The sequence below is a fragment of the Orcinus orca genome, chromosome 4, assembly GCF_937001465.1.
Source record: "Orcinus orca chromosome 4, mOrcOrc1.1, whole genome shotgun sequence".
In the NCBI taxonomy this organism is placed as follows: Eukaryota; Metazoa; Chordata; class Mammalia; order Artiodactyla; family Delphinidae; genus Orcinus; species Orcinus orca.
This window is the reverse complement of record NC_064562.1, coordinates 152,843,530-152,859,270: the sequence shown is the minus strand read 5'-3', so window position 1 is coordinate 152,859,270 and position 15,741 is coordinate 152,843,530. Positions and strand designations below refer to the sequence as shown.

At 54.0% G+C, this 15,741-nt stretch overlaps 1 protein-coding gene across 1 annotated transcript in view; it reads left to right on the top strand.

Moving 5' to 3' along the window:
• Positions 1-15,741, top strand: part of GRK4 (G protein-coupled receptor kinase 4) — a 42,195-nt gene extending 26,454 nt beyond the window's left edge. Inside the window, exons 3-6 of the mRNA XM_049708919.1 lie at positions 10,211-10,348; positions 11,915-12,032; positions 12,504-12,632; positions 15,564-15,741. Of these exons, the coding sequence (XP_049564876.1) occupies positions 10,211-10,348; positions 11,915-12,032; positions 12,504-12,632; positions 15,564-15,593 (415 nt within the window). The 3' untranslated portion in view covers positions 15,594-15,741. The remainder of the gene's footprint in view (positions 1-10,210; positions 10,349-11,914; positions 12,033-12,503; positions 12,633-15,563) is intronic.

The following is a 15,741-nucleotide window of genomic DNA, read 5'->3' as shown; positions in this document are numbered from 1 at the left end:
TAAAAATTGGAGGGAGATGCTGAAGCTGCCCCCCGGCACCCAGTGCAGCAAGCTTCGACGTTCGATTGGTGAGTAAGGAAGCCGCACCTGCTCGAGTCCGGAGGTCATGGCTGGCGTTGTGCTGTTTCGTTTGTTAGATGTTGGTCTTTCCTTAGTCCCTTATTTGCTTCAAATGCTATTTAATAGATTCTCCATATATCGTCACGATTCTTCCCAGGAAAAAACCCTGTAGATTTTCTAATGTGCAGTTATAAAGTATGGCTATTGACTTTTTCATTAAAAACCTTTTTTAAAAACTGGGACTTCCCCGGTGGTCCAGTGGTTAAGACTCCGCGCTTCCAATGTAGGGGCTGCAGGTTCGATTCCTGGTTGGGGAACTAAGATCCCACATACTGTGGAGCACGGCCAAAAAAAAGAGTGATATATACCCATTGTTCTAGGTAGAACAGAAGAGAAATGCAGCAATCATCCTCTCTAGAAGTGAACACTGGTAACCGTTTCTCGGTCTCCTTCCAGACAGTTCTCTGTGCGTATGGACAGGAATTAACTGGTGAGAACTTCAGGAAAGGAATAGTCAGATAAAAAATAAGGTATGGCGGGGTCATGGGATACTCTGCAATGTAAAGAAGGAGAGAGTTAGCTACAGGTCCTGACATGAGCACAAGAAGTCACAAGTAGAGTCATGTCTAAGGGCAATTATAATTGTATTTTTTTAGAGACATGATTTCCAGTTCAAAGGGTATGTGCATTCAAAATTTTGATGTTCCCAAATTACCCTTCAAAAAGGTTGTATCGCTTTACCCTTGCCTATGACCTGGCTAACACTGGTCGTTATCAATGTTTTTAACCTTTACTAAACTGTAATTTGCAAAATGGTCTCTTGTTTTAACTATGGATGGGGTTGAGCATTTTCATTGGGTTTTTTCAATTTGCTTTTTTCTAATTCATTTTTGAAAGTTCTTTATGTATGAAAGGTGTTGTCCTTTTATATTCATTGTGAATACATTTTGTATTTATGCTTTTTGCCTCTTGGCTTGCAGTATTTTTCAATATGGCAGTTTTAATTTTTTATATAGACAACTATATCAATGTTTTTCTTCTTAGTCTCTGAGCTTTATGTTGTACTTAGGGAGGACACCTTTACTCCCTAAGATAATTTTTTTAAAAATCTATCTTTTCTTTAGTACTGTTATAGTTCCTTTTTAAGAAAGTTTAAATATTTTATCTATCAAAATTAATTTCAGATAGTATAAAGTGGGAGTATTTTTTCCCCAAAGACCTATCCAGCCATTTTAATGTCATTACATTTTTTTCCTCATTATGTTTTAAAAATAGCAGTTTTATTGAGATATAATTAACATGCCATACAATTCACCTATTGAAAGTGTACAATTCAATAGTTTTTAATACATTCTCAGAGTTGTGTGACCATTATCACAATCAGTTTTTCAATTTACAGCATTCTCATCACCCAAAAGAAACCCCATACCCGTTGGTAGCCACTCCCCGTTCCCTCCCCCACCTCTAGCTACAGGCAACCACTAATTTACTTCTGTCTCTGTGGACTTGCCTATTCTGGACATTTCATATAAATGGGAAACATATACTATGTGATCTCTTGTGACTGGCTTCTTTTCACTTAACGTAATCTTTTCAAAGTTCACGCATGCTGTAGCATGAATCAGAACTTAATTCCTTTTTGTTGGCAAATAATATTCCATTGTATAGACATATCACACTTTATTTATCCATTCATCATTTCATAGACATTGAGTTGTTTTCGTTTTTGGTCTGTTGTGAGTAAAGTGACTACAGTGATTCACGTACAAATGTTTTTCAAATTGTGGTAAAATACACATAACCAAAATGACCATTTTGAGAATGTAGACTCCCTCCTGCTGCCGTCTCCTCACCACGAGGGGACTCAGAATTGGAGTGAGTCGCCTTCTGAGATGCACTTGTCACCGGAAGCTGGCCTCTCCGTCCGATTCTCACCACCTCCCTCTGGCAGCAGCTGCTCGTCCGCTGGCTGGTCCCCTGCCCCGTCCCCCTGTCCCAGCCTCACTGCCCCCGTCTCCTCCACGGCCCCAGATCCAGACGGCCCTCAGAAGTGAGCAGGTCCCATAAGGTCTCTGCTGTCCTCACAATGCCCAACTTGTATTATTGTGAAGTTCAAACGAAATAATACACAGAAAGGACTTAAATCATAGTGGCACGCAGTAAGAGGTGAAAAATATTACGTGTAGTTATTATTTTTATCTGTTCCTTCTAGGAGAGAGAGTAACTCCTTAGTCTGGCACCAAGGCTTTTTGAAAATCTGATCAGTCTTTTTAAATTTTAATTTAATTTATTTATTTTAAAAAATTTATTTATTTTTGGCTGCGTTGGGTCTTTGTTGCTGTGTGCGGGCTTTCTCTAGTTGTGGCGAGCGGGGGCTGCTCTTCATTGTGGTTTGCGGGCTTCTCATTGCAGTAGTTTCTCTTGTTGCAGAGCATGGGCTCTAGGCATGCGGGCTTCAGTAGTTGTGGCACGTGGGCTCAGGAGTTGTGGCTCGCGGGCTCTAGAGTGCATGCTCAGTAGTTGTGGCGCACGGGCTTAGCTGCTCCTCAGCATGTAGGATCTTCCTGGACCAGGGCTCGAACCCGTGTCCCCTGCATTGGCAGGCGGATTCTTAACCACGGCGCCACCAGGGAAGTCCCTGCCATTCATTTTAGGAGATTTCCTTATTATCCAGATAAACGTCCATGCTTTTATGCACATGCAAAGCACTATCTAGCCCATCCCACAGTGTTTTGTCATTAATCATATTTGTATTTAATTTCTAAGCCCACACTCTTGTTCTGTGACTGCTTCTTTCATGCTTTATGTTCTAGCAGTCCCTTCAGTCTCTAGTCTAGAGGATACTAATTAGGGTTTTAAAAGGTAAGTTTTCTGTTGCCTGAATTACCTTTTCTCCTGGGTCAGTTTTTCTGCTGGCTTTTTTTGTTTGTTTATTTGGTTAGTTGGTTTTGGTTTTAGTTTTTACCTGCTGCTTTCCCCCTGTATCTAGAGAATGCGATTATTTATTCAGGTTTATGTTAAGGGCTGTGTTTCTTTGTGCGGTGGCAGCCTGGCTTCCTCTGTGGTTGTACCCCTCTCTTGAATGGCGTTCTGGAAGGCGGGTGCGTCAGCGGGGTGCCGTCCAGACAGGGCCTGCGTTCCAGTGGCCACAGACAGCATGGCTCCGCTTTGCCAGTAGAGTGTGTAGTTCTTCAGTTGTGCTCTGCCTCCCCCCTGGGGTCCCAACTTTCTGCCAAGTGGCTTCAGCCTGAAGAAGTCCCTTGGTCGGCAATTGTGTCCAGGCCTGGGAGGGGCTTCTGGGACCCAGACACCCGGGCAACCTGCTTATCTCTGCAGATTCAGCTGGTGGTTCCTTTAACAATCCAGCCCCATAGGCTTTCTCTCTTCCAGGTAATCCTCAAATTTCTCACTCTTGAGGGTGCCCTGTATTCTTTTTCCAGATCACGTTTCATTCTTTTTGTTGTGATTTTGTCTTTGTTCCTTTCAGTAGGAAGCTGGGTAAGAAGGTTGGCAGACCTATGCTCCATCTGCTACCTCAGTGGAAACCAGGAACATTTCTGAACCTTTGAGTTCGGGAGGAAAGAGTTAAAAACTCTCAACTCGGGCTTCCCTGGTGGCGCAGTGGTTGACAGTCCGCCTGCCGATGCAGGAGACATGGGTTCGTGCCCCGGTCCGGGAAGATCCCACATGCCGCGGAGCGGCTGGACCCGTGAGCCATGGCCGTTGAGCCTGCGCGTTCGGAGCCTGTGCTCCGCAACGGGAGAGGCTACAACAGTGAGAGGCCCGCATACCACAAAAAAAAATTAATTAATTAAAAAAAAAATCTGGCACAAATGAACCTATCTACAAAACAGAAACAGACTCACAGACACGAACCCGTGTCCCCTGCATCGGCAGGCAGACTCTCAACCACTGCACCACCGGGGAAGCCCCATAACATAGTTTTTTATTATTTCCTTGACCCTATTACCATTTGTTCTTTAGAGAAAAACTCCGTATTATTTGTCTGTTGTTGTCCCTGTGTATAAGCCTCTTGGTATTCCGACAGGGAGTGTTTATTTGCTGTTTCATAGTTGATATAGTATCCATTATAGTTTTTTTTTAATTAATTAATTAATTTATTTTTGGCTGTGTTGGGTCTTCATTGCTGCGCACGGGCTTTCTCTAGTTGCGGTGAGGGGGGGTTACTCTTAGTTGCAGTGCGCGGGCTTCTCATTGCGGTGGCTTCAGTAGTTGTGCACAGGCTCTAGGCACACGGACTTCAGTAGTTGTGGCATGCGGGCTCAGTAGTTGTGGCTCGTGGGCTCTAGAGCGCAGGCTCAGTAGTTGTGGTGCACGGGCTTAGTTGCTCCACAGCATGTGGGATCTTCCCGGACCAGGGCTCAAACCTGTGTCCGCTGCATTGGCAGGTGGACTCTTAACCACTGGGCCACCAGGGAAGCCCTCCATTATAGTTTTATTTATGTGTCTGGTAGTTATGTGGAAATAAAATAGCAAACTTAATGCTCCTGTTTTATCCTGTAGTTGTCTATGGTTAAAGGGCTTCCTGATCAATATCCAGGCATAAATCTAATTTCCTGCGGGTAGTGGAACTGAATGCAAAAGTTAAATGTAATTTCATTTTTTGTATTTTTTATTTTTATTTATTTATTTATGATTGAACCCGTGCCCTTGACAGTGAGAGCATGGAGTCCTAACCACTGGACTGCCAGGGAACTCCCTAAAAGTAATTTTATATCTAAGTGTTTCCAAGTATGAATTGCTATAATGTCCATCCGTGTCTTTTAGATTTTCTCCCATTCTTTATTGGTAAAGTGTCAGCTCACCCCCTGTGGTTTGTCTCGTGTATTTGGCCACATGCAGGACACATCCGGATTTCAGATCTTGGTTTAGCCGTGGAGATCCCGGAAGGGGACACCATCCAAGGAAGAGTCGGAACGCTCAGCTACATGGGTACGTAATGTACCACCCCGGGGTGCTCGCGCCCCTGCCCTCAGGACACAGAGAACTGAACACGGGAAGGGACCTGGGGTCCGCCCTGGCCCGCTGCTGGGGAGCATACCTGGCCCCCCGGCCTGCGCTCCTCTCTGCTGACGGGCCAGAGTAGGGACAGGGCAGCGGGCCTCTCCGCTGTGCTCACTGGCCCCGCACACCCCCACAAGGTTGTCAGAGTTATGCGCACAGCTCCAGGGCAGTGACCCAGCCTGACGCAGGGGGGCCTCTGACATGAGGGACCCTGAGGGCCTCTGCTGAGTCCCGCACTTACCCTCCGCCCATTCCACTGTGGCTGCTGTCACCTGCTGCTGGGGTCTTACCCTGAGGGAAAAGGGGCGCCCAGGGGCCTGGCTCTGCCTGTTTGGAGGCAGGGTTTCCCCACGGTAGTTACTCCACGAGCAGCAGGAATGGTTTGTGATAACAGCTTTACTGAGATGCAGTTCATGTGCCATAAAACCCACCAACCCGAAGTGTGTAGGTCAGTGGGTTTGGGTGTGTTCACAGAGGTGTGCAGCTATCACCACTGTCTGATTCCAGAACTTTCTCGTCACCTCAGAGAAGGCCCGCGCCCGTCAGCAGTCACTCCCCACTCCTCACGTCCCGCCCCCAGCCCTGCAGCCCCTCATCTGCTTCCTGTCTCCGTGGACTTGTCTCTTCCGACTGTTTCGTACGGGTGGACTCGCGCTCTGTGGCCTTTTGTGTCTGCCTTCTTTGGCTTAACATGTTGGCGAGGGTCATCCACGTGGTAACACATTAAATTTACAGTGTGTTGTTTGGAATTAAGTATGAGGGCATTTAATTTGATTTAATTTACATTTCCTGTGTTTGTTATGTAGCTCCCGAAGTTCTCAGTCATGAAAGGTATACATTCAGTCCTGACTGGTGGGGACTTGGCTGTCTGATATACGAAATGATTCAGGGACAGTCTCAGTTCAGAAAATTCCGAGAGAAGTTCGATAGGGCGGAGGTGGAGCGGAGAGTGAAGGAGGAGGCAGAGCGGTACTCCGAGAAGTCCTCCGAGGACTTCTCCGAGAAGTCGTGCTCGGGGAGGGCGGGAGTGGGGCTAGGCTTCCGACCGACCGACCGCCGTTCAGGCTCAGGAGGGGCCACCTGGTGCTCCGCGGTGCCAGGGACAGGGCCTTCCTCGGGGGTTCTGATCACGCAGAACAGAGTTCATCGTTTGCTTTCCCCAAAGGTGCAGCTGAGAGGGAAGGGTGGTGTCGGGTCACTGTTTAGAGCACAGCTGGCCAACTTCACAGGACGCTAAACATGAAACAGAATCTTCGGGGTGCTTTGCAGCGGTGAGGTTCTTCTCTCTGCCCACGTTCCTCAGAACTCCCTTTAACTGGTCGCCAGGGACTGTGGTCCTATCGACACCCTGCCCCGATGGCCTGCCATGCGCCTGGCACTGTCAGTCCCAGGCCATCCTGGATGTAAGGGGATGAGAGAAGCTCTCCTTGTCGCTTAACTTCTCTTAAGCCAATACTCAGGATTTTCTGAGCACATTTTAAACTTCATCTGCAGCCAGCGAGAATGTATTGAGCGTCCCCCATGGGACCTTCCCCGGCACTGAGTAAAACAGGCAGTAATCCCAGCCCTTCTGCCCCCAAGCCCGGTGCTCTCACCCACTGGGGGTAGGCGGCCTGGGAGACGGGCATCTTCGGCAGGGAGGTGGGAGGGGCTGGCCGCGGGGCGGGGTGGGGAGGAGGGGCCGCACCGGGGCAGGAGGCCGGTGGCTGATCCGCTGGGACTCCCGGGAAGAGACGCACGGGACAGAAGGAGGGGGGCTGGCCCGGGTTTTGTGGAGATTCAGGTGGGAGTCTGAGCCCTGGGTGGTGGCAGAGCGAGTAAGAAGCCGTCGGACTCCGGGTGGACGGCAAGGCCGCGCCCGCAGGATTTGTGAGCCGTGCACGGAGCGGGGAGGGGCTGCAGCAAAGCCCCGGCGCGGAGGCGGGGACTCGGTGCGGGCCGGGCAGCTTGTCCCGTCCTCCTGTGGCGCGCCAGGGTGGGAGGGAGCCGCTGGAGGTGTGCGGAGAAGTGAGGGGCTTCCGGCGCGCCAAGGGCCGCGTGGGCGTCCAGGGAGGTCGGTGTCTGGTTGTGTGCAGGCAGGACGCGCGAAGCTCGCAGCAGGCGGGGAGTCGGGCTTGCTTAAGCGGGTCTGAAGAAGCAGGAGAGAGGCCGCGGGGCTGGGTGGGTGCAGAGGGGCGGTTGGAGGAGCGACTGTGGGTGTGAGCGGGTCACAGAGGAGAGTGCGGACACGGGGCAGGTGGAGGCGGGCTCCTTGCCGGAGTTAGACACACGGGGGCGCGCGCTGCGGGGGGAGGGCTGACGGGGTGGCGGGGGAGTGGCAGGATGGGGGACGGAGGACCAGGCCACTGGACTGCGGCCACAGAGCGCGGGGCGTGGTCCCCCAGTGGGTGCTGGGGTCAGCCGGTGTGTCTTGCGGGAGTTGACGCTGGCTGGGGATGAAGTACCTAGGGGTCCGTCTCCTCTTGTGTCCACATGTGAAGGGACGTGTGCTGGTGGCCTTTCTCGGGCTGCTCACCCTGCCTGGAGCTGACGTTCAGTCAGCTCCTCCGTAACCACCTCCTGGCCACCCTGCTGTTGCTGTTCAGCTGGTAAATGTTGACCCAGTGTCTGCTGGCACGCGACGGTCCGATGGGGCTGCAGGAGCATACAGATGTGAGAAGTGGGGCCGGCCCCTCGGGAGCACACCGTTGAATGGCAAGCCTAAAGTAACACGAAAGAAACTAGGGTCAAAAGCAGAGCTTGACGGGTACAAGATAGAAGCGAAGGCTGCAGGGTTTTCAGGATGAAGGGGTGCTGTTCGTGGGAAAGATGGTAGTGTCTGTGTGAAGCCCAGCCTGTGACTCAGGGCCCGGGGTCGAGGCCCAGCCTCCCACCACCACGCGCTCACCCCTCCGGGTCTCGGGTTTCTCATCTAGAAGATGCAGACGGGGGATAACGTCTACCTTATAGAATTGCCAGCAGGATAAAATGAAAGCGTGCGCGTGAAGTGTTTAGTCCCACGTGAATCCTCGGTAACTGCTGAGCAGAGCAACAGCTAGTTCTTAGAGAGTCTGTGAAATTCCAACAGACAGGGCCTGGAGGAGGGGCCACCTCAGGTGCAAGGTCGATGTGAACAGGGCACAGAGTGGGGAGCGTGGGCACCTGCGGGGTCCGGGATGTGGCCCAGCGCTGACTGCACGCGAAGGGGACGGCCCGCCTCTGCCCGTCCCTGCCGGGCCCCTGCCGTGACACCGGGCGTCGGGTACCGCTGGGTCATTTTCAGAGCTCTCTGTTTTCATTTCAACCCCACGGTGGCTTTCTAGGATATTCTCAGAGCTGCACGGTGGAAAAATTAAAAGTTGATTTCCATGGTGTCCCGTAGTCAGTGGCAGCAGGCAGCACGGGCACAAGGTGCTTTCCGCTGCCCGGCGCTGCCCGGTCAGGCCCCTGGACCGCGTGAGTTGGCAGCAGGCTTGACAGAGGCCTGGAGTCCCTGCGGTGCGGTCACTGCATCTGGCCTGACACAATGTTCAGGTCTGGTCTTAATTAAGGAAGCCTGTCTCACTGAGCCCCGCCCTGGCTCCGTGCTGGAGTTCCCACGGCAGCTGCCTGCAGAAGCTTGAGTCCCGCGGGAAAGCCCGGCACTGAGCCAACTACACAGGTGTATTCCCATCGGTGGTGTCCGGTAGGAGTCAGCCTGGCCGAGAGACCAGACGGCCTCAGTGTGTGTGCGGCATGGCCGAGCGGGCGGGGCCCGGCCCAGGGGCGTCGCACACAAGCCGGGAGCCACACGTGGGTGCTGGCTGGGAGTCGAGGCCACGGGTCAGCCAGCATTCCTGTGAGGCACCAGGTGGTGTCACTAGGGCTTTGCAGGTCTCTCTCGCATTGTTCAGCTCACCATTGCAGCGCAAACAGCCACAGACCCCTGAGCTAACAGCCAGCTCTGCTCCCACAGAGCCTTATTTACAGAAGCAGGCACTGGTGCGGTACAGCCCTGGGCTGCAGCTTCCCAGCCCCTGGCCTAGGCTAGGTTTTGGAGGCCCAGACCTCTCCTATGTCGCTCTGAGCAGAGGCAGACCTCTTTGACTGCTAATTGTGGAAGAAGGCCTATCTGAACTTTTGGCAATAAGGGGCATACCTCATTTTTATTGTGCTTCACAAATAGTGTGTTTTTGACAGATTGAAGGTTTGTGACAGCCCTGTGTTGAGCAAGTCTATTGCCACTATTTTCCTAGCAGCTTTATTCTTTAATTAGGTATAATTTTTTTAGACATAATGCTATTGCATACTTAACAGACTACAGTAGAGTGTAAACGTAACTTTTATATGCACTGGGAAACCAAAAAATTCGTGTGACTTGCTTTACTGCAATAATCACTTAACTCTGATGGTCTAGACTCGAACCCGCGGTATCTCCGAGGTCTGCCCGTTTAAATGTATAAGTGAGGAATACTTTTGAAAGAAACACTTTCTGTTAATTTTAAGAATATACAACTTTTAGAGCTAGGTTTGCTAAATTTTTGCCTCATCTGAGGTCCTTAGTGATGTGTTTAATTAATAGATTAAAATAGTTTCTAATAATCAACATAACTTGGCATGAAAGTGGTGTCTGCGAAGTTCCCAAGAGCTTCTATTTCTTGAAAAAAATCCCCTAATTTTTACGTGGGTAACCTTTTCTTAAGGATTTACTTAGCCACCTCTTTTTTTTTTTTTTTTTTTTTTTTTTTTTTTTTTTGCGGTACGCGGGCCTCTCACGCGCAGGCTCAGCGGCCATGGCTCACGGGCCTAGCTGCTCCGCGGCATGTGGGATCTTCCCGGACCGGGGCACGAACCCGTGTCCCCTGCATCGGCAGGCGGACTCTCAACCACTGCGCCACCAGGGAAGTCCTCTCAGCCACCTCTTTATTTATTGATAGCTCAAAGGCAAAACTTCAGTTTCAACTCCTTTTTGAGGCATTACGTATTCTAAATCAGTAAAATCTGAAGTAACGGGGTTTGGTTGATACTTTGAAATTTGAGCGATTTTGTTTCAATGGAGGTGCTCTTTGCCACCCCGAATTCTTTGGCCATTTTTGTTATGGAGCTTTTCTGGGTTTTCTCTTTTATCCTTGGAGCTTCCATTGACTCCATTTTCACTCGTCCACAGCTACTCACCAAGGATCCCAGGCAGCACCTGGGCTGCAGGGGCGAAGGAGTGGCTGAAGTCAAGGGACACCCTGTGTTCAGGGACATTAACTTCAAGAGGCTGGAGGCCCACGTGTCAGACCCCCCTTTCCGTCCTGACGTAAGTATGTTGCCAGAGAGCAGCGGGGTGTTGGGGTGTCTGAGAAAACGGATGTTTTCCAGGTAGATTCAGGACCACCCGTCCCGCCCCCAGTGCCCCCTGGCCCGTCCTCACAGGCCCTCCCGGCCCGTTGCCGCCCGGGCTGGTGGAGCCCACCCAGGTCACTGCCCTGCTCAGAAACCTCAGCAGCACCCGCCACCCTCCCCGGGGCACCCCGCCAGGGTCCCCACGTTCCCGCGGCCCCTTCCCCCGCCCGGAATGCGCTTCCCCACGCCGGGTCTCGCAAGGTCCTGGCTGCACACTGAGGGCCCTGGAGTGGCCGCTCGAGCCTCCTGGTGAGCGCGTGGCAGGGCCACACGAGGCCACGTCCCCAGGGCCCAGCAGGCCCCGTGCACGTCGGAGCTGGGCCGGAGCAGCCCCCTCTTTGGCCTTGAGCTGCTGCAGGCCTGTGATGGAAACGTGGAGATTCGATCATTCCGCAGGATATGATGGGGCTGAGACGTGCGGTTAAAATGGTTTTAGTTGTACAAGTCAGGATTCATTATGTTTACGTGGAATGTGTTGTGGCAGCAGCTTCTCCCTTTGAGCTCGTCCTCGCAGCGCCCTCCCAGCTGCTCCAGGTACTAGAGTCATGGGGAGGACCAGCTCCAAGACGAGGAAAACCCAGCCAGGGCTGCTCAGAGCCTTCTTTCCACCAGGCCCTGCGTGCCGCGGGCCGCAGCCTTCCCTGAGGAGGGCGCCGGCTGGGGAGTGAGGGGCAGAGGCGCCGGGGCTGCTCCGGGGGTTCTTCTGCATTTAACCAGACGGCCCGGGGGCCCGCTATCAGCAGCGTCGGAGGGCGTCAGGCAGCCTGGCAAGGGCGCAGGATGGGGTTCTGGCCTGGGCTCGGGCGTCCCCTGCACCGTCTCCTGAGGGCCGGCCCCCCACCGGCGGCTCCCACCTCCCCACTGCTCTCAGAAGTTCTGACCAGGGGCCCGGGATCGGCACGCTCCTTCCTTGTCGTGCACAAGCTCGGGCGCTCAGAGCACGCATCCCTGAGCCCTGGCTTCCCTGCTCCAGAGGTGGCGGCCCGGGCTCCACACGCCCTGCCTGCTGGCCTGACTCTGCGCCCGAGGATGCCAGTGCCCGGTGGGGCTGGGGGCCTGGGGGCCTGCCCAGCGCAGACGGGGGCCAAGCAGGTGGACGGCACGTGCGCGAGGGAGGCCGAGGGCTGGAGGCTTCCTCTGCCGTGTCCCAGCAGGGGCACCCCGTCCGCCCTTCTCCACCTGCAGCCTCTGCTGTGGCCCGTTTCCGTGCAGGAAGGAGAAGAGGGGGCCTCAGGAGGCTTGTGGGCGAGAGAGTGGGGAGCTGGAGCAGACGGGCCGCGGGGCTTGTGGCTCTGGGGGTTCCTAGAGCAAGGATTGGACATACTCCACGCCGGGAGGGATGGCGAGGAAAGGAGGGTGCAGGTGTGCGTGCGGCGGCTTCCCGGGCGTCCTGAGCGCCGCTGAGGGAAACAAACGCAGCGGCGGCCGTCTCAGCCGCGCCTCTCTGTGCTCTGTGACAGCCGCAGGTGGTTTACTGCAGGGACGTCCTGGACATCGAGCAATTCTCCACGGTGAAGGGCATCCGCCTGGACAGCACCGACTGCACCTTCCACAGCCAGTTCGTCACGGGCTGTGTCTCCATCCCCTGGCAGAGCAAGGTACTGCCCGTTGCAGCACGGCCCGCCTAGCTGGTTACAACGACCAAGAAGAACCTTATGTGTGTAGAATGAACAGTTTCCTCTTTAAGATATCTTTTTAGCTATTTTACATACACATCCATTTGTGTGTGCACGCACGTGTGCATGTTCGGAGGTAAAATTATATGTGGCAGCTGCCCCTGGTCCCTTCACGGGGGGTGGACAGAGGTGGCCCTCTCGGGTCTGCTGGGCTTCTGCCGCCCTGAGCCCTGCTCCCTGAGCGGGGCTGGCTGGACGGGAGTTCACTGCTTTGGGGGCCATGTTGGCGGCCACGTGACCTCCCCCAAGAGGAGGTCAGGAAGCAGGGGAAGTAGGAGCCGAGGACGGGGGCCAGAGTGGCCGCCGAGCACTGGGCTGGGGGCCGGGTGGGCGGTGCCGACCGGCCGCGCGGGGCCTCCACCACTGCTCTGTCCTGCCCTTCTGTGGGTGCAGATGACCGAGTCTGAATGTTCCAAGGACATCAACGAAAGGGGAAATGTGGCATTAGATCCAGAAGAGAAGACATATCAGCCAGCTCCCAGACAGAAGAGAGGCTTCTTCCACAGACTCTTCACTCGAGGGGTAAGGGTGACACACGTTCTGTTACTATTATTATCACATTATAATGTGATGTGTTAAAAGGAATATTTCACCAAGGTAAAACTTTCTTTGTTCAGCTTTCTTTTTTCAGTGCCTCTTATATAAGATAATTTACATAGTTTGAAAGCCAGCCGTAAGGTACAGTTTGAGCCCAGCAAGAAGAATCCTCACAGTGATGTTTGTCATTGCTGTGAAAACTGTTCTGATGCAAGAAGAAGAAATGGCTTACAACACTCGAAAGGAGATCGTCTGTCCACGGCAAAGCATTTCACACTAGACTCAGAAATCAGCATCTTGTAGAACAACCATAAAACAGTGCACATCATTTCAATTTCTGCCTTACGTGTTCTGATTCTTTTTTTTTTTTTTTTTTTCTTTTTTTGGCTGCATTGGGTCTTAGCTGCGGCACGCGGGATCTTTCGTTGGGGCACACAGGCTTCTCTCTAGTTGTGGCTCCGTAGTTGCAGCACGCAGGCTCAGTTCCCGCGTGGCGTATGGGATCTAGTTCCCTGACCAGGGATCACACCTGCGTCCCCTGCATTGGAAGGTGTCATCTTAACCGCTGGATCACCAGGGACGTCCCCGTGTTCTGATCCTTAGAGCTGTCACATCATTCGCCACGATCACAGGGAAAGGTGATTTTCTTTTGAACATGGAGGAGTGGTTTGGAGACTTTCTGTGGTAGCATTAAATTTAGGAACTTTTTCCAAGTCTCCTTGGACCAGTGGATTATCCTGCCGCGAACCCCGTCTGTTCCCGAGGGGTTTATGCCGAGGTTGTCCACTAACATCCATGGTTTTTCAGTATAGACCCAGAGTGTGTGACCACGTTTCCTCTGCAAACTGGGGGCTGGGCGGGAGTTAACCCCGTCCTTCTCTGGGGCCGAGTGTGTCTCGTTGCGAGTCGTCTCCGGTCCACACCGTGGGGGCCTTCAGTGAACCTGCGGCCGGTGGAATCCATACGGTCGTTCCGGAAGGAAGGAGGCGCGCACCCCGCGCTGCTGAGCTGGGTGGTGAGCGTGGGGTGAGGTACGCAGCGTGAGTGCAGGACGCATGGGCGACGCCGTCTCTGTGTGAACCAAGCAGCCCGCAGGACGTGAAGCACACGGGAGCGAATTTAAGGGTTTCCCTGCCTTGAAGTCAGCACCCCGCGCCACGTTTTCACGTCCACTTAAGGCAAGTCAGCGACTTGCATCAGAAAGGCGCCTGACAGGCCTTGTGCCGGTCTTGCGGGCTGCATCAACGCCAGCCCCAGCGAGAAGGAGGGGCTGCCCTCCAGATGGCGAGCGCTTGCTGCACAGCCGGCCAGCGCCACGGAGCCCGTGCCCTGGGCTGCATCCTGCCCGTGAACTGCAATAACCGCGCGTGACACACCCTGAAACGCGCCTGATGAGTCTGTCCATTTCTCTACTTTCATACCTGAGTTGTCTTTTCACTAAAGCTGGATTGAGGCAAAGGCCTCTTGAGGACTCGTGACGCCCAGAAAGCCCCAGCTGCAGACGCCTTGTGGCGGGGACTCCGCGTGTCCCCGCGGGGAGGAGGGGAGAGGCCTGGGTGCCAGCCCTGCGGCGTCTGCGCCGAAGGCCCTGCTCCTCGCCCGAGGCTCCTCCCGCGCTCCTCCCGTGGGTGGGCGTCGGTTGGAAGATCTTGGCCCCTTTCCCTTCGTGTTCACCGCCCCGTGCCTCTCATCGAGATTCCCCCCACCCGCCCTCGGGCGTCTCCGCAGCGCTCCTGTCCATCCTCTGAAGGAGGGTGTTGCCAGGACCCTGAGGTCAGGGCTTGGCTGTCGGGGGCCGCTCTCCCTACCCCTGCGGTGTTGGACGGGTTTCTGTGGCCGTGGCCTGTGAGTCTCCGGGGCTGGGATCCCGGAGCCAGACGTGCTGGAGGGGCCCTGGCGTCGGGGCGAGGGGGCGCCCGGGGTGCACGGGCCTCGGCAGGGCCTTCTGGGGCCAGAGCGGCCTTTGGCAAGGTGAGAGCTGGTGGAGGGAAGAGCCGAGAAGCCTCCTGTGTCCTGCGACCCCGCTGGCTGCCCTGCCTCCGCGGTGGGCTGAGGTCAAGGTCACTGTCCCTTGGCTTGCTGGGGAGCCCTTGCCACCTGCCATGTGGGATCCAGGGGCCGGGCCTCAGAGACTGTAACCAAACAGCAGGGACTTGGTCCCGACGCTGTGACACCCGGAAAGCCACCGCCAGGGCCTGGTCCCGCGTCGCTCTCCCCAAGGGTCATCTGCCCCACCCAGCGCGTTCCAAGGTGTGGTTTGCATCTGCGCTGATGGAGCTGTATGCCGCATGCTGGCTGCAGTGGGGAGCCCAGTTGCCTGGAGGCCTGTGTCTAGAACAGAGTCCCTCCCAGGCGACGTACCACAGACCAGGTGAGGGGAAGGGGGAGCTATCTGGGGTCTGGGGCCTTGATTTTGGCGGGAGGGAAGTGGCTCGGCCTCTCCCCCACCTCATCCTGCCTCTAGAGGGAAGGTGGCAGGAGTTCCCACCTCCTGGGGGCTGGGAGCACATGCAGCAGGGTTTGGTCCACGCTACCTGCTCGTAAAGAGGTTACTAATCGTGGAAAAGGAATACGTGCTCATCGTAAAAAACACAGGAGAGCGTAAAGAAAATAGGAATCACCTTTATTCCCACATCCTGTTTACATTCTGACTTCTTCCAGGCCTCCTTCCTCCCCTGCTGGGGCCCTCCTGCCTCCCACTGTGGATCATCTGGGGGACGTGCGAGGGCCTGGCCCGTCACAGGTGGGGAGGCTGGGGTGCAGCCCACCTGCCTGCAGAGTGAGGAGAGGGGGACCGCAGGGACGGCCCGAGCCTGGGGGGTCGTCCGCACCCGGGGGCACAGCTACAGGAACCAGTCAAGTCCTTCTTTTTCTTTTCCTTTCTTTTCTTCTCTTTCCTTTTTTTGCTTAAGCTAGTCTGAGTTGCACGTCTCCATGCCCAAGTGAGAGCCCTGACAGAGACAACAAATCCAGGTAAGAATTTTTACAGGGTGTCTGGCAACTTAGTAGATTGAACATGTCTTTTTTTTTTTCCTTTGTTTCTGATTATAAGCAAATGTATATTTATTAAAGAGAATTTTGAAATTAAGACGAG